General features: G+C 42.2%; 1 protein-coding gene across 1 annotated transcript in view; it reads left to right on the plus strand.

The window, feature by feature from the left end:
* PSMF1 (proteasome inhibitor subunit 1) overlaps positions 1–24,152 on the plus strand; it is a 36,191-nt gene extending 12,039 nt beyond the window's left edge. Inside the window, exons 4-7 of the mRNA XM_036244672.1 lie at positions 9,695–9,880; positions 21,887–21,940; positions 23,067–23,225; positions 23,746–24,152. Coding sequence (XP_036100565.1) covers positions 9,695–9,880; positions 21,887–21,940; positions 23,067–23,225; positions 23,746–23,797 — 451 coding nt within the window. The 3' untranslated portion in view covers positions 23,798–24,152. The remainder of the gene's footprint in view (positions 1–9,694; positions 9,881–21,886; positions 21,941–23,066; positions 23,226–23,745) is intronic.
* Positions 24,153–24,929: the final 777 nt, after the last annotated feature.

The raw sequence follows: 24,929 nt of genomic DNA on the forward strand, positions 1-24,929 counted from the left end.
AAGAGATCTTTCTTTCTTACAGCTGCATAGTGTTCCATTGTGTATATGTTCCACAGCTTTTTTATCCACACATCTATTGATGGACACTTGGGCTGTTTCCAAATCTTAGCTATTATAAATAGTGCTGCTATGAATATAGAGGTACATCTATGCTTTCTGATTAGTGTTTCAGGCTTGTTAGGATATATTCCTAGAAGTGGGATCACTGAGTCAAATGGCAGTTCCACTTTTAATTTTTTGAGGTAACACCATAGTATTTTCCATAGTGGCTGCACCAGTCTGCATTCCCACCAGCAGTGTATTAGAGTCCCCTTTTCTCCACACCCTCACCAGCACTTGTTGTTTGATGATTTGTTGATGGTGGCCATTCTGACAGATGTGAGATGATATCTTGTAGTTGTTTTAATTTGCATCTCTCTGATGATTAGTGACATTGGGCATTTTTCATATGTCTCTTGGCCATTTGTATGACCTGTTTGAAGAGGTGTCTGCTCATTTTTAATTGTAGACCAGCCTTTTCAAAACATAGATCAGATCATGGTTAAAAACCCTTGCTTGAAATCCTTCGGTGAAATCCTCCACACAGTAGGATGGCTACTGTAAAAATAAATAAATAATAATCAGGAAATAACAAGTATTGGTGATAATGTGGAGAAATTGGAATCCTTGGACACTGTTGGTGAAAATGTAAAATGATACAGCCACTACAGAATGTGGTTCCTCAAAAGATTAAATTAGCATATGATCCAGCAATTCCACTTCTGGGCATACACCCGGGAGAATTGAAAGCAGGGTCTTGAAGAGATATTTGTACACCCATGTTTATAGAAGCATTATTCACAATAACCAAAAGGTAGAAGCAACATAGGTATCCGTGAACACCTGAGACAGGTAAACAAAATGGTATATTCATACAATGGAATATTATTCAACCTTAAAAAGGAAGGAAGGTTTCAACATGAACCTTGAAAACATTATGCTAGTGAAATAAGCTGATCATAAGCAAACAAATACTGTATACAAGGTACCTACAGTAGACATAAGGTAAAATAATCACTGCCAAGGCTGGGAGAGAGCAGAATAGGGAGTTATTGTTTAATGGGTACAGAGTTTCCATTTTGCAAGATGAAAAGAGTTCTGAAGATGGTTGGTGGGGGTCATTGCACAATAATGTGAATGTGCTTAAATACCACTGAACTGTACCCTTAAAGTGTTACAATGATACAGTTTAAAACACTTTTTAATTTAAAAAAATCTTGTGAATTTTTATTTCTCTGAGGATAAAGAACAAAATCCTTGATGAGGCCTAAAGCCTAGTGCCCAAGCCCTCCAACCTCATCCTGTGCCGCTTGCCCCTGTGTCTCAGCCATGGTGCTGGGCTCCTCCTCCTCCTCTCTTCAGAGTGCTTCCTCTGTCCACCATGCTTTCCCCATCCACCTCACATAGCGAACTCCTGTCCTACCTTCAATTTCCATTTAATGTCAGCTCCTCAGAGAAGCCCTCCCTGGCCCCCCATGTTTGGTGTTTTGAAACAACTTTTTAAGAACTTAATAAGTGAGTATTTTATGATTAACTTCTTAGAGTTGATCTCCCCTAGTAGCAGATGATCTCCTTGAGAGCAGGCCCCAGGTCGATTTGGCATGTATTAGACCAGAAATTTTCAACCTGTATGCTGCAAGAATTTTTAAAACATGCAATACCTGACAGTTTAGTCAGGCACACCGACTTCTTTTTCCTTTGTCAAATAAAAAAATGACAGCAGTGCCTTACCTGGTGTGGCTGAGTTGGTTGGAGTGTCATCTCATGTACCAAAGGGTTGTGGATTTGATTCTCAGTGGGGGCACTTGCCCAGATTGTGGATTTGATCCATGCTTGGGGCACATATGGGAGGCAACCAATTGAAGTTTCTCGCTCCCTCTCCCTCTCTCTTCCTGTCTGTCTAAAATCAGTAAAAGCATATCCTTGGGTGATGATTTTTTTTTATAGAAATGGCAGTAGCCAACACAATAGCCATCTGGTGTGAATGAATCAAAATTATACCTACTTTTGCCCTGTCTGGTGTGGCTCAGTGGTTAAAGCATTGGCCCATGCACCAAAAGGTCACGGGTTCAATTTCTGGTCTAGGGCACATACCTGGATTGCAGGTTCGATCCCTGGCCCCTGTCAAGGCATGTGCAGGAAGTAACCAATCGATGTGTCTCTCACATCAGTGTTTTTCTCTCTCTCTTTTTCTTCCCCGCTCCTTATCCCTCCCTTTTACTCTCTAAAAATCAGTGGAAAAAATATCTTCGAGTGAGGACTAGCAACACCAAAAAACACACCTTTTTTCTTGTCAGTTCGGCAAAAATATTTTTTGGTGTGCCACAGAATTTTATTTATTAGTTTATGTGTGTCATGAGATTTAAAAGGTTGAAAATCACTGTAGTAGACAAAGGAATCAAGGAGCGAAGTGAGGCCTGGCCTTGGCAGAGCTGCCCACACCATAACCCCATTATACCCCTTAAGAAGATAAGGAAGGATATTTGGAGTGTACTCTCTGACTTCTTTCTGGAATTTCATGAGAGAGAAATTGACAGCACTTGTGGAAGGAAGAACCCAGGCCTGTATTAAGCTGTTCATGCACATTAGAGCCCTTTGGTTGCCTCAGCAGTATTGAGAGAAAAACAATGATAATGTTTCTATTTACTTTTTAAATACATTTGTTGCTAGGTTATATGAGTGTGGGTGTTTTGTTTTGTTGATTACTGTGAAATGAAGGACACAATAGTACTATTTCAGCTGTTCTGAGAATAAAATGAGATGTCAGCACAGAATGCTTAGTGCTGGGCCCAAGCTCTTAGTAAATGGCGAAGGGGGGAAATCTGATCACTAGGAATCATCTCCATGGAAGGTGAGGCTTGGCGAGCTAGGGTATAGATCTGCCTCCTAATCATAAGGCCCTTCCTTCTCTGCCTTAAATGCCAGCAGCACTGAGCTGCCTGCTTCTAGTGCCCTTTGCCCTAGGTGGCCATGCCAGGTCATCGTGGCAGTCTTGTCTGTTTTAGTTACTTAGCTGTGCCCCTTTGTGAGTGGACTGCAGTTTGCCAAGGAATATAAACCTGTTTCTTTCTGCCATGCCTTTTCTATGTTAGGGCAACGAGCTGTCTTTTGCTACTACCACTGTGGCAGTTCTATTGAGACTTAGAAAGTATATAAGAACTTCTCTTGGTAGTTTTTGAATCAGACCTGAGTTCTACAGGTAAATATCTTACATAGGGAGATCAGAAGTCTTCCAAGTACATCACACACAGCTCATCTGATTGGACAGGAAAGAGGAGTTAAATTTATTTATCCCCTCCAACCAACTTGGTCAGGGAAGCAGTAAGGTCCCCAGAGTTCTGTGTTCTAAGTAGAAACCTGCTCTTTGTAGGGATATATGAACCACCGGCCTGCAGGTACTATCAGTTTCTAACCATGGAACTCTTTCTTCAAGCACAGTGTTCTTCAGGATTGATATTAAACTAGTTCAAGTAGAGTTGCTGTGGTAGAAAGGTTGGGAGCAGGAAATGGAGGTCCCTGTGCCCTACCCACTTGGCTTTGTCTCTTGCCCTCCTTGGGCCTCCTTCTATGCTAGAAAAGATCTGAATCCACTGATCTAGTCTAACCTCAGTTTATTTTATGGCTGTATAGTAAATGTTTTTTGGGTTTTTTTTATCCTCACCCGAGGACATTTTTCCATTTTTTGTTCAGATAGAGTGAGAGGGAGAGAGAAGAAGAGAGAGAGAGAGAAACATCGACGTGAAAGGGACACATCAAGTGGTTGCCACCCACATGACACAACCAGAGCCAGGGACAAACTGCAACCGAGGTACACGCCCTTAGTGGGAACCGAACCCGGGTCTCTCTGGACCACAGGCCAACGCTCTAACCACTGAGAAAACCGGCCAGGACAATAGTAAATGTATTTTTAATTAAACTTTTTATTTTAATTGTAGACTTACATGCAGTTGTAAGAAATAATACAGACCTCAAAGGGATGGGGGTGGGAGGGGTGGGAAGAGATAAACCAAAGAACTTATATGCATATGTAAGTTCCAATATAACCAGTGGACACAGACATTAGGTTGGGGAAAGCAGGAGGGGGGTGGGAGTGGGAGGAGGGGGTCAATGGGGAAAAAGGGGGGGGGGGTATCTGTAATACCTTCAACAATAAAAAATAAAGCAATAATACAGAGAGACTCTTTGTGTCCTTTGTACATTTTACCTCAATGATAACACTGTACAAAATGATACTAAATATTACAACCAAGATTTGACTTTGATACAGTGATACAAAGCATTTCCATCACTACCAGGATCCCTCTTGATGGCTTTTTATAGCCATACTCACTCTTCCTCCCCATCCTGAACCTCCTGGCATCCATTACTTATTCCTCTTTTCTAAAATTCTGTCATTTCAAAAATGTAGAAATGGAATCATACAGTAGGTAAGCTTTTGGGATTGACTTTTCTCACTCAGCAAAATACCCTTGTGATCCATCTGAGTTGTTGAATAGGATTTCATGGTATGAATGTACCCAGTTTGTTTAATCATTCATCAGTTGGAGGATATCTGAGTTAATTCCCGTTTTTTACTATTACAAATAATGGTGCTATAAACATTCATGTACAGGCTTTTTTGTGGACAAAATTTTCATTTCTCTGTATTAAATGCCCAAGAGTACAATGGTAATTGCATGTTTAGTTTTGTTTTTGTTTTTTTAATCCTCACCCGAGGATATCTTTCTATTTATCTTCAGATAGAGTGGGAGGGAGGGAGAGAGAGACAAACATTGATGTGAGCCAGATACACCAGCTGGTTGCCTCCTGCATGACTCTGACCAGGGCCAGGGACAAATCGCAACTGAGATACGTGCCCTTAACTGGAATCAAACCTGTGACTCTTTGTTCCGTGGGCCGACGCTCTAACCACTGAGCAACCAGCCAGAGTGCATGTATCATTTTACATATCCATCATCAGTGTAGGAGTGATACAGCATCTCTGTATCTTCACCAACATTTGGTGTTATCACCATTTTTATTTTAGTTCTGATAGATGTGTAGTGATATCTCATTGTGGTTTTAATTTGCATTTTCCTAATGGCTAATGATGTTGAGCATCTTTTCATGTGTATACTTCCCATCTGTGTATGTTTGGCAAAATGTATTTTGCCCATTTTCTAATTGGATTTTTTACTGTTGTAATTTTGTTAGTTCCTTATATAAGTATATATTTCAGATGCAAGGCCTTTGTTAGATGGTGGTTTATAAATAATTTCACCTGGCCTGTAGTTTTTTTTGTTTGTTTGTTTTCTTTTCTTTATTGATTTTGAGAGAGAGAGGAAGGGAGAGGGGACAGAGAGAGAAACATCGATGAGAGAGAATATCGACTGGCTGCCTTCTGCATGCCCCCCACTGGGGATCGGGCCCACAACTTGGGTATGTGGCCTGACCAGGAATCGAACTGGTGACCTCTTGGTGCATGGGTTAACGCTCAACCACTGAGCCACACCGGCCAGGCTGTAGTTTGTTTTTTCTTTCTCTTTACAGGGTCTTTTGCAAAACAAAAGTTTTGAATTTTTATAATATTGATCTTATCAACTTTTGCTTTTAGTGTCGAGTGTAAGAAAGAACTCTGCCGCCATGGCCCGTTTGGCTCAGCCTCTAGAGCATCGGCCTGCGGTCCAGAGAGACCTGGGTTCGGTTCCCGCTAAGAGCATGTACCTGGGTTGCAGTTTGTCCCCGGCCCAGGTTGGGTTGTGTGGGTGGCAGCCACTCGATGTGTCCCTTTCATGTCGATGTTTCTCTCTCTCTCTCTCTCTCTCTCTCTCTCCCTCCCTCCCTCCCTCCCACTCTATCTGAACAAAAAATGGAAAAAATGTCCTCGGGTGAGGATAAAAAAGAAAAAAATGCAAATACTAAAAAAAAAAGAAAGAAAGAACTCTGCCTAGCTATAGATTCCCAAATACTTTTTATGTTCTTTCTAAACATTTTGTAGTTTTTACATTCAAGTCTGTAATTTATTTTAAGTTAATTTAAAAAAATTTTTTTTTAATCCTCACCCAAGGATACGTTTTTATTGATTTTAGAGAGAGAGGAAGGGAGAGAGCAAGATGGGTAGAGATAGAAACATCAATAGGTTACCACCTATACATGCCCCAACAGACCAGGGATCAAACTTGCAACCTAGGTATGTGCCCTGACCAGGAATCGAACCCACAACTCTTTGGTGTATGAGACCATGCTCCAACCAATTGAGCCACCCAGCCAGGGCTGAAGTTAATTTTTATATAAGATGTGAGGTTTAGGAGGCAGAGGTTCATTTTCTTGCCTTTGGATGTCTAATTGCTCCAACATCATTTGTTCTTTTATTGAATTATTTTGCAACTTAGTAAAAAATCAGTTGTCTGTACTTGTGTGGGTCCATTTCTGGGTTCTCTGCTTTTTCCATTGATCTTTATGTCTATCCCTCTGCCCCTATCACACAGTGATTATTTTAGATACATAGTAGACCTTAATATTGAGTAGAATGATTCCTCCATTCACTTCTTCTTTGTCAAGATACTTTTAGTTATTCTAAGGTCTGTGCCTTTGTATATAAATTTTAGAATATGTTTGTTTCTATAAAAAAAAATCTGGGATTTTGATAGGTGTTGCATTAAACCTATAGATCATAAAGCTATATGGGGGAACTTGACACTTTTACTGTGAACATGGCGTGTCTCCATTTATTTAGGTTTTAATTTGGTTTCTTTCATCATCGTTTTATAATTCTAAACATAGAAACTGAACATGTTTTTGTTATTTCTTTTGGAGGGGGTTAGATGTGATTATAAATGGAATTTTGTTGTTAGTTTTTATTTTCAAATGTTTACTGTTAGTATGTAGAAATGCTATTTATTTTTGTGTGTTGATCTTGTAGCCTGTCTTGTATATTGAACACTTGGCGAACTCACACTGTTGGAGTTTGTAAATTCCTTGAGAATTTCAAGGTAGACTATTATATAATCTACAAATAGGGGTAGTTTTATTCCCTGTTTTCTAATCTGTATGCTCTTGCTTGCCTAATTGAAGTGGTTAGAACGTCCAATATTATGCTAAATAAGAGTGGTGAGAGAGAATATTCTTGCCTTGTTCCCAAAGTATTCAGTCTTTCATTACTAAGTGTATTGTTACCTACAAGTTTTGGGGTTTTTTTTACATGCTCTTTATCAAATTGAGGAAGTTCTTCTCTATTCCTAGTTTTTTGACAGTTTTTCTTTTTTAATCCTTACCCGAGGACATTTTTTCCATTTTTTGTTCAGTCACAGTGGGAGGGAAGGAGAGAGAGAGAAACATTGACACAAAAGGGACACACAGAGTGGTCACCACCCGCACAACCCAACCAGGGCCGGGGACAAACTGCAACCAAGGCACGTGCCCTTAGCGGGAACCGAACCCGGGTCTCTCTGGACCGCAGGCCGCAATCACTGAGCCAAACTGGCCAGGGGTTTTGAGAGTTTTTAACATTAATGGATTTATTATGGTGGAGTTTATCAAATTTTTTTCTGCATCAATTGACATAATTTTTTTATTTTTCTTAACTTATTCATATAGTAAGGATTTGTGAATATTGAACCAGTCTTGTATATCCACAATAAATCCTGTGGTGTACAATTATTTTTATATTTTTTTTAATTCAGTTTGATAGTATTTTGTTGAGCATTTTTGCACCCAAGTTCATAGGAAATGCTGGTCTGTAGTTTTTTTTTGTACTCGTCTGGTTTTGATATCAGGATAATACTCGGCTCATAAAATAAGTTAGGAAATGTTTCCTCCTCTTGTATTTTCTGAAAATGATTATAAATTGATGTTTGTTTTTTAATGTTAATTCTTTAAATCTTTGGTAGAATTATCCATTGAAATAATCTGGACCTGGAGGTTTTGGGGGGGTGGTGCTTGCTTAAGTATAAATTTAGTTACTATACTAGAACTATTTAGATTATCTATTTCGCCCTAGCCAGTTTGGCTCAGTGGTTAGAGCATTGGCCTGCGGACCAATAAGTCACAGGTTCGATCTCTATCAAGGACACTCCTGTCAAGGGCATGAACCTCGGTTGTGTTTCGTCCCTGGCCCTGGTCAGCCTCATGCAAAAGGCAACCAGTTGATGTGTCAATCTTTCTCTCTCTCTCCCTCCCTTTCTTCCTCCCTCCCTCCTTCCCTCCCTCCCTCTTTGCCTCTATCTCCCTCCCTTACACTCTATCTGAAGATAAATAGAAAAATATCCTCTGGTGAGGATTAAAAAAAATAGATTATCTGTTTCATTTTGGCTGAGTTGTTACAGTTTGTGGTTTTTGAAGAATTGGTCTAGGTTGTTTAATTAAATTGTTCTTAGTAGTATCTTCTTATCCTTTCATTGGCAACAGAGCTGTTGTAAAATCCTGTTTCAATCATGATAGAGTGATCTGTGTCTTTATGTGTGCCTGTCTTATTATAAGTTCATCAATTTTATTCATTTTTTGGAGGAGCCAGCTTTTTAATTAATTTTCTCTATTATTTTCCTGATTTATTGATTTCTAGTCTTTATTATTTCTTTAATTCTTACTTGCTTTGGGTTTAATTTGCACTTCTTTTTCTAGATTCTTAAGTCAGAATTTTTATTATGATTTTTTCCCTCTTTTCCAGTGTAAGCACTTAATGCTATGAAGTTTCCTCTCAATACTGCTTTAGCTATATCCCACATATTTTAATAAATTGTTTTTATTTCTATTTAGTCTTTTGTGTTTTTTTTCAAGACTTCATCTTTGATTCATGGATTATCTAGACTTATATTGCTTAGTATGTTGATGTTTAATATGATTCCATATGGTCAGAGAAGAACATGTATGATTTCAGTTTTTACATTTGTGAGGTTGGCTCTTTGACCCAGAATTTGGCTCATTTTAAAACACGTGAGTTTTTTCCAGCTGGTGTGACTCAGTGGATTGAATGTCATCTCATGGACTGAGAGATCCTGGTTTGAGATCCTGTGGGGGGCATGTAGGAGGCAGCTGATTGATGTTTCTCTCTCTTCCTCTCTCTAAAAAAAAATCAATAAAAACATATTAAAATAAATAAATAAAACACCTAAGTTTTAGTAACTCTAGAGTCCTGCCCGCTCTTTGTTACCTCAGTCTGCCTCAAGACCTCATCTATAGCTCACATTGCTTGTCTCTTGCAGGCAAAGAGGCCCTGAGCAGCCTTCCGTGGGCCCGACTTAGTGATAGAACTAGACCTTGAGCCCCTAGAGCCCTGCCCACCTTGACCAGGAACCTAGTTCATCCTCTTCACAGGGCCTTTTCCTTCCATGACCCTTTCCATGACACATGATGAACACACAATTGAGGGTGGGTTGGGCTGGGGTGGGTACAGAGGAGTAGCCAGTCCCGCCCTGTGCCCCTACACTCTCACCTCTTTCTGATGGGGTGGTAAATGAGGTGGGGCAACTCAGATGCCTAAGAAGCTTAGGCCCAAATCTCGGAGACAACCTCGGGCTGTTGCCCTCCTCACCCAGGCCCGCTGGGCGGCCCCTTCCCATCCTTGCAAACGATCAAAGCGTAACATCAAGAACTGTCAAGGCCACCGTAGCACCCAAAATACTGTATGCAGGGTTGCCAACCAGCGACAAGCAGTTGACACCTCATCTACTTCCTGCAGGACCTACAAGAACAGTGAGGAACTTCGGTCTCGTATTGTGTCTGGAATCATCACACCTATCCATGAGCACTGGGACAAAGCTAGTGTAAGCAGTCCCCACCGGGAGTTTCCCCCTGCCACTGCCAGAGAGGTGGACCCACTCCGGATTTACCCACAGCGCCCACACACTAGCCAGCAGCCTCCCTGGTGAGTACAGAGCCCCCAGTGGGCAGCCCGTGCTTCCAGCCATGATCACCCTGCCACTTGACCCCCTCACCAGCCCCTATGTGTCTTCAACACAATTGTCAGAGTTTTAATATATGGAGATAGAAGATGTAAGTAGACCACTGAGTTCTTGTGCTGCTGCTGATCACCCTAACCTCCCAGCCCCTTAAGGCTGCCTGCCCCCTTTCTAGAGTCCACAAAGAGGCTCTGAGGTCAGCCTAAAGATCAGTGCCAACAAGGCTTGTGTGCGGTACTCCTAGGTGGCTGCCCAGGCGATTCAGTTATTTATTCCAGAGCTCTTTGTATGGGCAGGGCCCTGGGCAGGCTTTTTGGGGAAATGCAAAGGTGCAGAAGTACTTTCCTGGAGAGGATGTAGTCCCAGTGTCTTGCCTGTTTCATTTTATTGTCCCCTGACCTCTTGACAACTTCAGAACTTTTCCAAAACACCATGGGGTTTGAGCAAATCATACCCAAAATCTTTGCAAATGATGATAATAGCATTCAGAGCTGGAGACTTCTGCTCTAAGGGAGGAGGGAAGGACCAGGGGGACCTTAGTCTCTGGCTAAGATAGCACTTCCCAAATTGGAGTCCACTGTGGGGTAGTAATAGTGGGATTGGCAGTGTTGTGGGAAGGATTCACTTTTGGGCCATAATGCACAGTAAGTGTTGGTTGTCATTGTTATTTTATTCTGTTTGGAAATTATATACCTTTGGTTAGTTTTCTTCTGTTTTTTAATGGGAAATTGATTTAATTATTACAGGAAGTAATTGGCAATCTTCAGAAATATTGGTTCTGTGGCAGAGTAGAGGGTAATAAAAAGTGGTTGAAAGGCTGAAACAGCTTGTCTGGTCTAACATTCTTATTTTACAGACGGGAACAGAGGTAAGATGACCTTCCTGAAGTCACAAGCCACTAATAAAGAGACTGAGCCAGGGCTGGGGCCTAGGTGTTCTCACACCCAGCACAATGCTCTGGCTGTGATGTAACCAGAACACTATGGCAAGATGTAAGAATAATGCCTGGACAGCAGTCAAATTGGAGGAGAGTTTTAGATCATAAGGAGATAATAATTCTCAGTTCTCTCAGATTTACTGCCCATTTCAAAATATTCTGTGAAATCTCCTTTACTGTCTCAAAATGGAATTCATAGACACTGTCACTTACTGAATGTACAGTTTCAAAAGGAATTGGTATAAAGTCCCAACTGTAATATAAATGAGAAATTAAGAGTAATTAATAATAAGACAATGTGTATTTCATTGTATAGATGCCTGAGCAAAGTTTCACTGGAAAACAGTCAGATATTGGCAGTTGTATGTGGAATTATCTTGAACTTGACAGCAACAAAAGCTGACACAGATGAGTTGTATCAGCAACTCGAGTATATAAACTGTTGCTGTTACCAATGTGACTTTTCTGAAGTGATGAATAGACCTTAGGAGAATGGCAAACAAAATAGTGGATGGACAGTGTTTCTTTTTTTTTTTTTTATCCTCACCCAAGGACATTTTTCCATTTTTTTGTTCAGATAGAGTGGGAGGGAGAGAGAGGAAGAGAGAGAAATATCGACGTGAAAGAGACACATCAAGTGGCTGCCACCCACACGACCAACCAAGGTACAAAGGGATCAAACTGCAACCGAGGTACGCACCCTTATCGGGAACCGAACCCAGGTGTCTCTGGACCGCCGAACCCGGGTCTCTCTGGACCGCAGGCCAATGCTCTAACCGCTGAGCCAAACCATCCAGGGCTGGACAGTGTTTCTTAATTACATTAGTTATATTCCTAGAAAAATTTGTATTAGAATAGTATGAAAAATACTTTGTGTTCATAAAATAATCTTGGACTCAGATCATTTAGGCTTTACATCTCTATTAATGTCTAATACTTTCAAAAGTTGTGTGGGATGCAGGGCATTCTTTGTTATGTGGAATTCTACTGTGAATTGTAGAGCAGGCAGCATCTGGTCTCTGCCTTTTAATGCCTGGAGGATTCTCCAGACACCGTGACAAGCCAAAAACACCCCCAGATTTTTCACAATGGCACCTGGAAGCTGTGCCATCCTGATCTTGTGCCATCCTAATAGACCTGGTGTCTAGAATTTTGATGGTAAAAAAAATTCTAGCCTTGGAGAAAGTGAAAGAATTAGAAAATCAACATGTTGCAAACTTCCACTGAAATCATATACCTGGGCACATGTCAATAGTTGCTAAAACTATTAGGTAGAAGGTTGATGGGGAACTTTATAACAAGTGGATCAGAGTGATAGCACTTGAAACCATAGATCAATCTTAACACTGAAAGTATTACAGCCAGACATTGTGTCTTTTATTAGTACATTCATAGCAACCTGAATCTAGATCAGTTTAAAAGAAGCATCAGGCATAGAAGAATGAGTTAAACAGACATGTGAGGATACATGTGTTCCAGCCAAACATGGAACATGAAACATTTTTATACAATAAATTGATTTGTTGTTGTTGTTTTTATCAAATAAATGAATGGCTTGAAGAGAAAAGGGAGAGAGAGGACTGCTAAATGAAAGTCATATCAACTAAATACAGTGTTGGACTTGGTTTGGATCTTGAGTCATACTAATTCTAAAAATCATTTTTGAAATATATGGAGAAATTTGAACATGGACCAGGTATTAGATAGCATGAGGAATTACTGCCATTTTGTTAAGCAAAATAATTAAATTTTGGTTATGTAAAAAAAAAAAGCCTTGCCCTGGCAGGTTTGGCTCAGCAGTTAGAGCGTCGGCCTGCGGACCAGAGAGACCCGGGTTCAGTTCCTGCTAAGGGCACATACCTCGGTTGCATTTTGTCCGCGGCCCTGGTTGGTCATGCAGGTGGCAGCCACTCAATGTGTCCCTTTCACTTCGATGTTTCTCTCTCTCTCTCTCTCTCTCCCTCCCACTCTATCTGAACAATGAAAAAATGTCCTCGAGTGAGGATAAGAAAAAAAAAAAAGCCTTGCCCAGGCCAATGTGGCTCAGTGATTAGAGTGTCAGCCCGGGCACCGAAGGGTCGAGGGTTAGATTCCCGGTCAAAGGCACATACCTGGGTTGCAGGTTCCATCCCCAGCTCCAGTCAGGGAACGTGCAGGAGGCAACCGATCATTGTCTTTCTCACATCATTGTTTCTCTCTCTCTTTCCCCCTCCCTTTCTTCCTTCTACTTTCTCTAAGAATCAATGGAAAAAATATCCTCATGTGAGGATTAACCAAAAAAAAAAAAAAGAAGTCTTTATCTACTAGAGATATATATTTTACACATATATGATGAGGTCTTTTTCTTTCATTTCATCCCCCCCAAAGAATCAGACATTGGAAAGTGAGTATAAATGAAATAAGAATGGTAGAATATTAATAATTATTGAAACTGAATGGAAGGATGCATGGGGTTCACAAATTATACTATTTGGTCTATTTGAAAAATTTTTTAATAATTATTTTTTTATTAATACCAGTCCTTCACAAACTCCTTCAAAAAATAGAAGAGGAAAGGACACTTCTGAACTCATTCTGTGAGGCCAGTATTACCCTGATACCAAACCAGTGACATCACAAGAAAACTATAAACTAGTATCCCTCATGAATATAGATGCAAAAATCCTCAACAAAATACTAGCAAAGCAAATTTAGCAACATATAAAAAGGATTATATACCATGATCAAATGACATTTATTCCAGAATTGGTTAGTTTAACATCTGGAAATAAATCGTTGTAATACACCATGTTAATAGAACGAAGGACAAAAACCACATGTTCATCTCAAATAGAGGAAAAGCATTTGCAAAACTCAACACCCTTTCATGGTAAAAACAGTCAGCAAGAGAAGGAAACTTTCTCAACCCAACAAAGAGCATCTGCAAAAAGCCCATAGCTAACATCCAACTTAATGGAAAGTGATCGAATGCTTTCCCCCTAAAATCAAGAACAAGCAAGGGTATCTGCTCTTGCTACTTTTATACCACATAATACTTGCTGTATAACAAGTACCAAGGCAATCACTCAAGAAATCAAAGGTATCCAGATTAGAAAGTAAAAAGTAAAACAATCTCTACTTGCTGGTGACGTGAGATCTTATATATAGAATATTCTAAGGAAATTAAAGTAAAACTTTTTAGAACTAATATACAAATTCAGCATTGTGACAGGATACAAAATCAATAAACAAAAATCACTTGTATTTCTATACATTAGCAGGGAACAGTTCCAGAAATGAAATTAAGGGCATGATCACATTTACAATAGCCCCCAAAAGAATAAAATACTTAAGAATAAATTTCACAAAGTAAGTGCAGGATTTGTATACTGAGAACTACAAAAGATTGGTGAAAGAAATTAAGGAAGATCTATCATCCTGTATTCATGGATAAAAAGACTTAACATTGCCCTGGCTGGTTTGGCTTAGTGGTTAGAGAGTGTCAGCCTGCAGACCAAAGGGTTGCAGGTTCAACCGGTCAAGGGCAGGTACTTGGGTTTCAGGTTCGATCCCTGGCCCTGGTCAGGGTCGTACGGGGAGGGAACCAACCAGTTGATGTATCTCTCTCACACTGATGTTTCTCTCTCTCTCTCTCTCTCTCTCTCTCTTTCTCTCTCTCTCTCTCTCTCTCTCTCTTTCTCTCTCCTCCTCCTCCTCCCTCCCTTCCACTCTATCTAAAAAAAAAAAAAAAAATCAATGGAAAAATATCATTGAGTGAAGATTAAAAAAATGATAATAATAAAGATATTTAAGGAAGAACTTAATATTGTCAATACTCCCCAAATTGATCTACATATTCAGTGTAATCCCAATCAAAATCCCATAGCGTTTTAGTTTGTTGGTAGGGTTTTATTTGTGTGTGTTTTTTTTTTAGAAATTAGCAAGCTGATTCTAAAATTTATATGGAAATGCAAGAGAACCAAATAACTAAAACAATTTTGAAAAAGAAAAAGAAAGAATGGAGGCCCTAGAGTTCTCAATTTCAAAACTTACTGCAAAGCTACAGTAATCAAGACAGTGTAGGACTGGCATAAGGATAGACATCCAAAGCAAGGGAATAGAATTGAGAGTCCAGAAATAATCCATGCAGTCATGGGTTATTATTTTAAAATAAAAATTATTTTTAAATTTAGATGCTGAGGAGCCACTTAGGCTCTTAAGTCTGTGGTATTTCTGGAGCTCACTATGTGAGGGACACTAGATCTAAACCTGGGAGCTTCGCTAAGGCCAGTGACACCATCTGGGCTTCTGTTCTTATCTCATGGGGGAACAGCAGGGTACTGGGGAACACATAGGAAGAGGAACCTGAACGACACTTGGTGTTCAGGGAAGGCTTCCCCAGCAAGGGACTGACCTCTGAACAGGAGATAATAGCCAGGCAAGGAGAGGGGTAGAAAGGGTGCTCCAGCCTGAAGGCCTGTCCTTTGCAGAGCCCAGGGCACTCAGGGAAGGGACAAGATGCAACACTCCCTATCAGGATGGAGAACTACCAAGTGAGTGGTGTGGGCTTCAGTTTAGGAACCTTTACTAAGTGCAGGTTTTTGGTCTTTGGGGCTGAGAAAGGCTTTAGGGTAGATGTGGGCATTGTTCTAGGCCCAAAAGAAGGAGAGGCTGGGAATGGTGTCAGCAAATCATAGGCCTGCTGCAGGCACAGCCAGCTCTGCGCCCTCCTGCTCTTTGTGTTTGTTTCATTAGCCAAACGCTGGCCCCCTAGCCATGGGGTTCACCCTGTTTGTGACAATACTACCACTCAGTCATTTTTGTCTAATCACAAGATTATAGGCTTTTTTCAAGTGCATACTTCCTGTGCCCCACTTTTATATGGCAGTTAGGAACACAGCCTTTGGAGGTTGATCGGCTGGGTTCAAACGCTGATCTTGTAGCTTTAGCTACCAGCACATGGAGCCTCTTGGAGCCTTGGTTTTCCCATCTGCACTTTGGGATCATTATTCCTGGCTCATGGATTTCTTAGGATTGAACTCGATGAATGTCACACGTTGCACCCATTGCTCAGGATATTGTACTTGTTCAGTAAATACTCAGCAGGTCCCATCCAGGTAGCAGCAGAGATGAGAACAAGACGGAAGGTATAGTGAGTAGAGGGTCTCCCCAGAGAGAACCTTGTTTTATGATTTTAAATACCTAATGTCCTCCCACCAGAAAAAGATTTGATGCAGTGGAGCCACACTGGTGTGAGAGGATTGACCCAGAGGGTTTGTAAGGCGGCTGCGTTTAGACGCAGGCCCTTTGTGGACATTGTTTCCTTTTCATCAACATTGGCAGCCATTTATGGAGGATAGGAGTAACTGCCATTTCTTGGCTTTCATTGGTGGTTGCTCATCTTCCAGACAGCCCTACAAGATTGGTGGAACCCTCCTTTACAAGGGGAGGAGACCGTAGGGAGGTAGCATACCTTCCCAGGATTATCTAGTGGAGGGTAGACTGAGGTTTACCCCTACATGGGTCCGACTCAGCTTATGCTTTCCCCACTGCACCCCTTAGTTTTAGTTCATGTAATTAATTTGTGTAGAAGTTCGGTATATTGAGCATATGGAGAGAAATCCATCCCCTTCCCTCCCCCCATACTATTAGGTTTTTCTCAAGGAAGCCTATCTCCCAGAACGAGAACACTGAACTGGGTGAGATGGTAGGAAGAGGAGGCTGGATGTTTAGAAGGCTTTTTGTCAGCCAGTAGTGAGTTGAGCCTGTCAGGTCTTTCCTCTGTAGCCCCCTTTTCCCTCCACCCCCACTCTTTGTCAGCCCCTTTCTTTGTAGCACAGATGTCTCTAATGACATCGATTCCTTTATTATAGCCCAGACCACCACCGCCACCACCACCGTGTTGCTGGGCAACCAGATGCTCACACTTTTGCCTTTTGTTTGTCCTCAGATGCCTAATTTGGGGGTGGGGCTTTAGGGCAGGGAGAAGGGAAAGAGCAACACCACAGCAGGCCCATCTGGTGCTGCAGGGTGTTAATTACCCCACCCCTGAAAAGCTGGGCATATGCTCCTAGTCGGAAACAGTAGCTTCTGCCCCTTCCCACAGGACACAGTCCTGTGTCTCACCCCTTACCTTCTACACCCTAATCTTGTCTGTCCCATTCCTGGAAACCTCCAAATGCAAAGTGAAGTTAGGATGTCTGCTCTAGTACATAAAAGGGAATTGCTTCTCGAAGTGTATGGTGAGGTATATCCAGAGCTGGTTAGAGGATACTGGGTCTGCTGCTTTGATGCTGGGTTTGATGCTGGTGTAGATGGAGAACATTCCATTGTGACGGAGAATTGAGGGTGAAAAGTAGGTCTGTCCTACTCCTGAGATCTCTAGGGGAGAATTACTGAAAACAGCCCATCTGTAAGGGAAGGCTTTGGGTTGTTTTCTTTTTCCATATAAGCCTAACTTTTCTGTTGTTATTGCTTACAATTCTAACCCATTTTCCTTTGCTCCATCTGTCTTTAGTCAGTCAGGAGACTCTGTCCCAAATCCTGTTCCCTATTGAAAAAACAATTTTTTCTATGTTTAACCAGCTTTGCTGAAGATAAATCCTTAGATATAAAGCTCTTATGTCATTCAAAATTTATTTTTAATCCCAGTCTATATTTTTACATGGTTTTTTAATGTTTCTAATATTTTTCATTCTATATTTTCTTTCTAAAACTTTGTAATTCATTGACTAAAGTACTAAATATCTGATATTGTATAATACAGCAGTGTTATCATTTGCCTAACATCAGTGGGTATTTTATGCATTAAATTAAATTAAAATTTTTAATTTTAAATTACACACTATATAAATATTTTTTTTAACTTCCTTGAGTAATGTTTCCTGTGCTGGTAGATCTCAAACGTGGTCTTAGGAACCCTCTTGCACTCTCAATAATGATTGAAGCCCCAAGTAGCTCTTGTTTGAGTCATACCTATCAGTGTTTACAATATTAGAAATTACAGCCAAAAAATTTAAATACACATTTATTCATTCATTTAAAAATGACAATAATAAGCTCATTATATGTTAACATAAATAAAAAAGTTTGTTATTTTCAAAAACAAAAAAGTAAGTGATAAGATTGACATTTGTTTTACATGGTTGCAGATCACTTTAATATCTGGCATAGAAGACAACTAGACTCTCATTTCTGCTTCTGTATTTAGTCTGTAAGTGATAATACTGTTTTTGTTAAAGGTTGTTGGAAAAGAGAGGAATAGTTTAATAAGCTTTTCAAATAATTGTGGATATTTTTTGCATTACACCAGAACTTGACATTTGATAGTTTCTTTAAGGGCTAGTTGTAATGTGGAATCTGAATCCAAATCAGTGAACTCTTTATACATTATTACATTGAAACCCACTGGTCTGTCATGCCTTTTGAATGGATCTTTTACCCGTGCATGATATTAGAAAATCATGTATCAGATGTTTGGAAAATATTGGTTCACTGAGATGTGCAGATCTGCTAAACGTTGACACCTTTATTGCACAATGTCAAAAAATCATTAATATTACCGATCTCATCAGCAGCAGTATTGGGAAGCCGTCAAGCTAGTGGTAAATACCTATTTCCAAATTGCTAATTTTCATTTAAAAGCTTGACTTTTATCATTGACAACATATACTGTCAGTTGTTTTTCTAAACTAACAAGTTCACATACAGGGCTGCTGCAAAAATGAAATAAGATAATGTACATAAGAAACTAGGCAAATTAATCTGTTTAAAAGGTAGGGGAGATACATATTTGCTCATAAAGGCAGAGTACCTTGGAAGGACAGACAAGAAACTGAAAACCTATTAGACTAGACAGAAAAGGTGAGAAGGAGGTTTTATACTTTTGCGAGTCCATAATCTCCTAATTGTAGTTCTGAAATCAAAAGAAATCTAAAAACCAATGTGTTTTGTTTTATTTACTTGTTTTCCTCAAAAATAAGAGTGGTCCCAAACCTTGTTTGGTAGCAAAACCTGACCTAAAGTGGCATGAAACTCCTTATGTTTTCCTTTATCTCATTTGTGACTACTCATTCATTTTGCAGAAATACTAGGGAATTGGGTACAGCATGCTGCTTGGGAGCGTTACACAATATATGTTAGATGTACTCAGCTGACCTTCCTAATATACGAAAAATTCCAAATTCCAGAACACAGCTGGCCTAAGATTATGGATCTGTGCATCCTTTTTACTCTTGAATTTTGAAACTGGTGAATGAATGTGTTACCTATTCAGAAAATTAAATTTAAAAATGTAATCTTTTAAAAACTAAATTTAGCATAGTGCCTGACACAAAGCAAAGCAAGCTCCCAGTAAATAGTGGTGCCTGGTATGTCTCACCATTTCAGCAGCCCCTGTGAGTGTTACCACTTAGGTTTACATCTTCAAAGACTGAGATGCAGAGGTTTGGGGAGAGACCCCTGCCAACCAGCTAGATAATTTCCCACCCAGAGTCCAGAGCCCATCTCTCAGTCCCAGTCCTAAGGCCGTCAGAGCACCTCAGCCGTTAGAATGGTGCCAACTGGAGTTGTCTCCAAGAGAGGAGTGTTGTTTTTATCTGCGAGGAGGGGGAGCACATAAGAAGGAAACTGTGGCCAGGCTCACCTCAGATCCCTTCGTGGGGCCCCCTTTTGGAGCTGGGACATACTGTCCTACGGGCCAGCCAAGAAGATGTGCCTGCAGGTTAGTATACAACACTTCCCTTCAGCTGATTACCAGATGAAGTAGTAGGGGCTTGATTTCAGAGCCCATGTGCAAAAACTACCTTCTTGTTTTATTTTATTTTTTAAATATTTCTTTCTTTATTGATTTTAGAGAGAGAGGAAGGGAGAGAGAGAGAGATGGAAACATTGATGAAAGAAAACATTTATTGGCCCCTTCCTGCATGCCCCTCACTGAGGATCAGGCCCACAACCTGGGCATGTGCCCTGACCGGGAATCGAACCGGCCACCTCTTGGTGCATGGATTGATGCTCAACTACTGAACCACACTGGCCAGGCTTACCTTCTTGTTTTAAACCCTAGAGTCTCAGTCAGCACATTCAGGACAGAGACAGTTTTATTTATTTTATTTTAATTAATTTATTTTTGTTATAGATGTTTCTCCTTTTCCCGTTGACACCTCATCCCAATCCCGCCCCCCACCCCCACCCCGCCCCCAGCATTGTTGTCTGTGTCTCTTGGCTATGCATATAAGTTCTTTGGTTTCTCTCTTCCCCGCCCTCCTCTGAGGTTTGTCAGTTCGAACCCTACTTCTATGTCTGACAGAGACTGTTTTAAAATGGGTTGTGTCCATGTGTTACAATGAGAATGTGTTAAGTATGAGAGCCTAAAGGATATGTTGTGACAGTTTCAAGTGCACAAATTATTGGGGTTGGCCTTGCAACCAGCTGCTTTTCTAGGCCCCATTGTCCTGTTTCTTCTCCCCTGCCCCCACCGTGGCCCAGGAGAGAAAAGTCGAGATGGCTGCATGTTTCCAGAGCCATCAAGGCTCTGTTCTCCCAGGCATTTTTATAGCCACGAGAAACCCCTCTGCTTGCTGCCCTCTGGCACCACCTGGTCTGACCAGTGAGGCAGGATGTTGGGAGGCCACCAGAGGCTTTGACAGCCAGCTCCATGAACCATGGCTTAGGAACAATAACCTTCCCTGGAAACCTAGTCCATCTAAATCACTCTACCTTTTCTAGCCCACGAGATAGGACTGACTGGAGAAGCACCTACTTTTGGATTTTTTTTTCCAGTTCTTTAATTAATGGCTTCTTACCTGTAAGCTTAGATTAGGGGCTGTTTACAAAGCTCTCCATGCTCAGCTGGTGTGGTTCAGTGGCTGAGCGTCGACCCATGCACCAAGAGGTCGCCAGTTGGATTTCTGATCCCGGCACATGCCCAGGTTGTGGAAGCTCTCCTGAGGTCTGGCAAGAACCTGCCCTACCCCAGAACTGTCAAAAAACAGGAAATAGAAGAAATTCGTTTATATTTTCAGTACGCTTCTTTCTAGTTTTATTTATACACACACACCCACACTCTTCACAGTTGATTTCCTAGGCTATTGATAATCTACTTTTCTTCCAGTTAACACTAGAGCATACACATTTGTACACATCATTTTAAATCAGTCTAACAACATTGTTTTCTTGGCTGCATTTAGAGATATGCCATAATGTACCTAACTGGTCCCCGTTTAGGCTGACCCAGTTCCCTTGATTAAAATTTTTATGGTAATCAGCTTAACAATAACCCACAATCTTCGGACCAGCTTAAAGTTTTTATGGTAATATTTTAATTTGAATTAAGTATTATTTTAGGAGTAATACCTATACATAAAATTGTTGGATCAAAGAACATAAAGATACATAAAACTTTTGAAGGAGAGATCTGTTTTGTGGACATATGTATTATATAATGTAGAATCTCCATTTATGCTCCTAGCTCATGCATTGTCAATGAGGGCACTGGGGGTATGCGGAAACATCTTGGCGGTTACAGTGGTGTGGCCCTCCAGTGAGCCACAGTGCAAAGGCAGATACACAGCACTTGTGGTGTGAAAATTTCACACAGGGGCCATAATGAAAGGAAAGGTTGCGAAGCACTGAGTTTGCTGTATGTACCATCTCACTCTACCCTTGGAAGCGTTTAAATCTGAGCTTTTGGGATTTGGTTTTAGAATAATTTTCTGATCTAAAATATCTTAGTTCTTTACCCGAAGTTGAGGCATTTGAGAAAGGTGTGATTGAAGTAAAATAAAATGTATGTGGAGGTTACCACTGCTAATATTTTTTTTTCTATAGAATTGGGATCCTTCATGTTTTGTAGCTTTGTATTCAGCCATTGTGATATTATCCGTGTCAGTCTGTGCCACTTTGAAATATCCCTTGCGTCATGGTCTCATGCAGGGGTTTCCCTGTCCCCAAGCCTGCGAGTGTATTTGTGACCCCTGTGGTGTCAAAGTCAGGTCCCTGGGAGCCCAGGTGCCCGTCTGCTCTGGGACTTATGGTAATTGTCCCTTGTTTGTTTCAGGTGTGATCCCCTGAGCCCATTTGCTGTCGGGGGAGAGGACCTAGACCCATTTGGGTGAGTACTGCTGGGGAGGGGCAGCAACACAACTTGCTCTCGTGGCTTTTCAGCCCCAGCTCATTTTCTAATTTTAGAGCTTTTCATCAGTCTTCCTTTGGGGTGAAGGAGACAGTTTGTGTTGCTGAGCAGCGGGAAGTCATTGCCACTCGTTATGCTTTGCCATGCTGAGTGTTGGAGAGGGCCTAAGCAATCCCAGCCGCAAGTCCTCTGTCATTTCTGGCCCCTCTTGCCACAGCAGCCTTCCCTTGGATGGCAGGATAGCATGCGGGTTTATCAAGTGCGTGGATTTATCAGGTGTGGACTGAAGAGCGCATGGTGGGCTACAGACCTTAGGGTATCTCAAGGCTATTCATAGGTCACCTCGCTTGATAAGGGGAGTCTCTAATCCCCATGAAGATATGGGTGGTTCTTGTCACACACACCCTAAAGTCAGCACAGCCCCAGCTATGCACTGTCTTCTCCAAATGATTCAAACTAGATTTTAACCTCTACTCAAGTGACCCAGTTTGACCATCTGATTTTTAGATAGTGGTGAAGTCACCTAAGTGTGCAGTTAAGCTTAAACAGTGACCTCAAAGTTTAGAGGCACATCAACTCATGTGTCCTAGTTGGAGCACATGAGTCAAGTCCATGGAATTCCGTGAGAGAGATGCTGTCGGGAGCCGGGCAGGAGACCCACAGCAGTCCATAGATTGCCCTGAGGTTCTTTAAGTGAACAGCAGAAAAAGCTGACAGCATGAATTGTCACTATGCTGTTATTTGGCCTTAGACCTAGAGTAGTGCCCTGCAGAGCCTTGTGGTGGTTCTACATGGACCTTGGTGAGTTCTGGCCCCTGTTTTTATCCATATGTCCCCCTTGGGTGTAGGGCATGGCAGGAATCTCAATTTTGTGGGCTTGAGAGCCTGGAAAGCTGAAGGTTCAGACCATGCTTGCTAGGGTGGGTGTACTCTTTGTGCTCTTGTCCACTTCCTGCGCTGCTCAGGTAGCCATCCCCGCATGTCTGCTTGAACCATCACTCAGAAGGAATACCCCAGGCATTCTTGGTCTGTTCTCACCTCCTTCGCCTCTTCTCCAATAGCTCCCTGCCACACCTACGGACCCATTTTTTCTTTCTTGCCTTAGGTATCGGAGAGGTGGCATGATTGTGGATCCCCTGAGATCCGGTTTCCCAAGAGTTCATATTGACCCATCCTCGGGCCTCCCTAACCGGCTTCCTCCAGGCGCTGTGCCTCCAGGAGCGCGCTTTGACCCTTTTGGACCCATTGGGACCAGCCCACCTGGGTAGGTATTCACTCAGGTATGCTGAGAGGTAAGACCTGATGACAGCTCAGCTCAGTGCTGCAGGAATGAAGGTGTCTTGATACCAGGCACAGAGGCCAGTAACTCTGTCCCCCACTGCCAAGAGAGCGGAGTCTCCTCCAGGCCCTGCCAGATGCCCCCTGGAACTTCTAGGAGCTCCCTTCCCCAGTTCCCCTCAGGGAAGACCCTGAGGAGGAGGAGGAGCAACTCATGCTCACTGGAAGTTTTAGCATGTATCAGGAACTCATTGGATCCTTATCAACACTCACATGTAGATACTACTGTCCACATTTTGTAGATACAGAAAGCGAGGCCTTGAAAGATGAAGTAACTTACCCAAAGTAGAGGAATCAGGATTCAGTCCCAGTCTGTCTGGCTCTGGAGTGCACGAACTCCACGAACCACCACGTCAGTCTGGAGTGCAGACCCATCAGCTCAGGGCCTCCGCCTGTGTGCCCCTGGCCCTCCATCTCTCACTCACCAGCCCCTCTTTCCATTCCAGACCTAACCCAGACCATCTCCCCCCGCCGGGCTACGATGACATGTACCTGTGAAAGCCTCAAGAATGTAACATCCCAGCCTTCCCTCCACTCTCCTGGAGCTGCCACCTCTGGCCCCGTCAGCAACCGTGTACTTGCGGTCTGGGGGCAAGGGACTCTGCCCATGTGTTTGCAGGCTGGCTGGGATTGCCTCCCTACCCCTTGTCCGAGCCACGGCACCTGCTGCAGCTCTCCACTTGGCTGCATATAGGTCCCAAGAGAAATCAGTGTCTCTCACCACCAGCTCCTCATTTCCAAGGGAAACTCCGGCAACATATGCCCTCGACCCAGTGCTGCGCTATAAGAACAGAACGCATTTTGGATGTTATTATTAAGAGCCAAATGTCAATACAAAAGTCATGTTGCCGTCTCCCACGTTTCTTTATGCACAGTTCCTTCCAGTTATGAGACTTCTGAGTTTGAATCTTTGTGGGGCTAAACGACTCTTCCTACCCAGGGCCCATTCTTACTTCTCAGGCACCTGCTCTTCATAAATTGCTGTTTGCTCCTGACATCACTAAGATGGGTCCCAGTGTGGCTGCATGGATGACTATGAGTGACTGGAAACCCCATAGGCCACAAGGATGGTTTTGCACGGGTAGGCCATTGCAGAAAAACTGCATGCTTCTGTGGAGGACAGATTCCTCCACTTCTGCCTGTCTGGCCCAGTCCTGTGTCCATCTGCACCTGGGCAATGGCAGCCTAGAAACAGGCGCAGGGAGAACAGACCTGTGCCCTAATCTCTTTTTACCACTAACGTACTAAGTGACCCTAAGTCCCTTCCCCTCCATGGCCTTTGTGCCCACCTACGGAATCTGAAGTGCCCTTTCTACTCTAAAACCTTCTGATGTCTGCTGCTGTGTGTGGCAACCCCTGGGAACTGGGGCAAGAGGAAAAGAATGAAGGTTCGAGGCTTCGTGTGGCACTTACCTACAGAGCCTGTAACTGTGCCGCTTACCTCGTGGGGCCCAGACGAGCACAGGCGCATGGGCTCCATCTGAGCTTGGTGAACTTCAGGAGGAGCAGGGAGGCCAGCATCGCAGCCAGTGGCTGGGGTGGATGGAAGAACTAGTCAAGCACGAAACTACCCAAGAAGGCCTTTCACCCACAGGGAGCCCCACCTCTGGAAGCCTGTGCCCTCTGCCCA

Source organism: Molossus molossus, unplaced genomic scaffold, assembly GCF_014108415.1.
Source record: "Molossus molossus isolate mMolMol1 unplaced genomic scaffold, mMolMol1.p scaffold_m16_p_6, whole genome shotgun sequence".
NCBI lineage: Eukaryota > Metazoa > Chordata > Mammalia > Chiroptera > Molossidae > Molossus > Molossus molossus.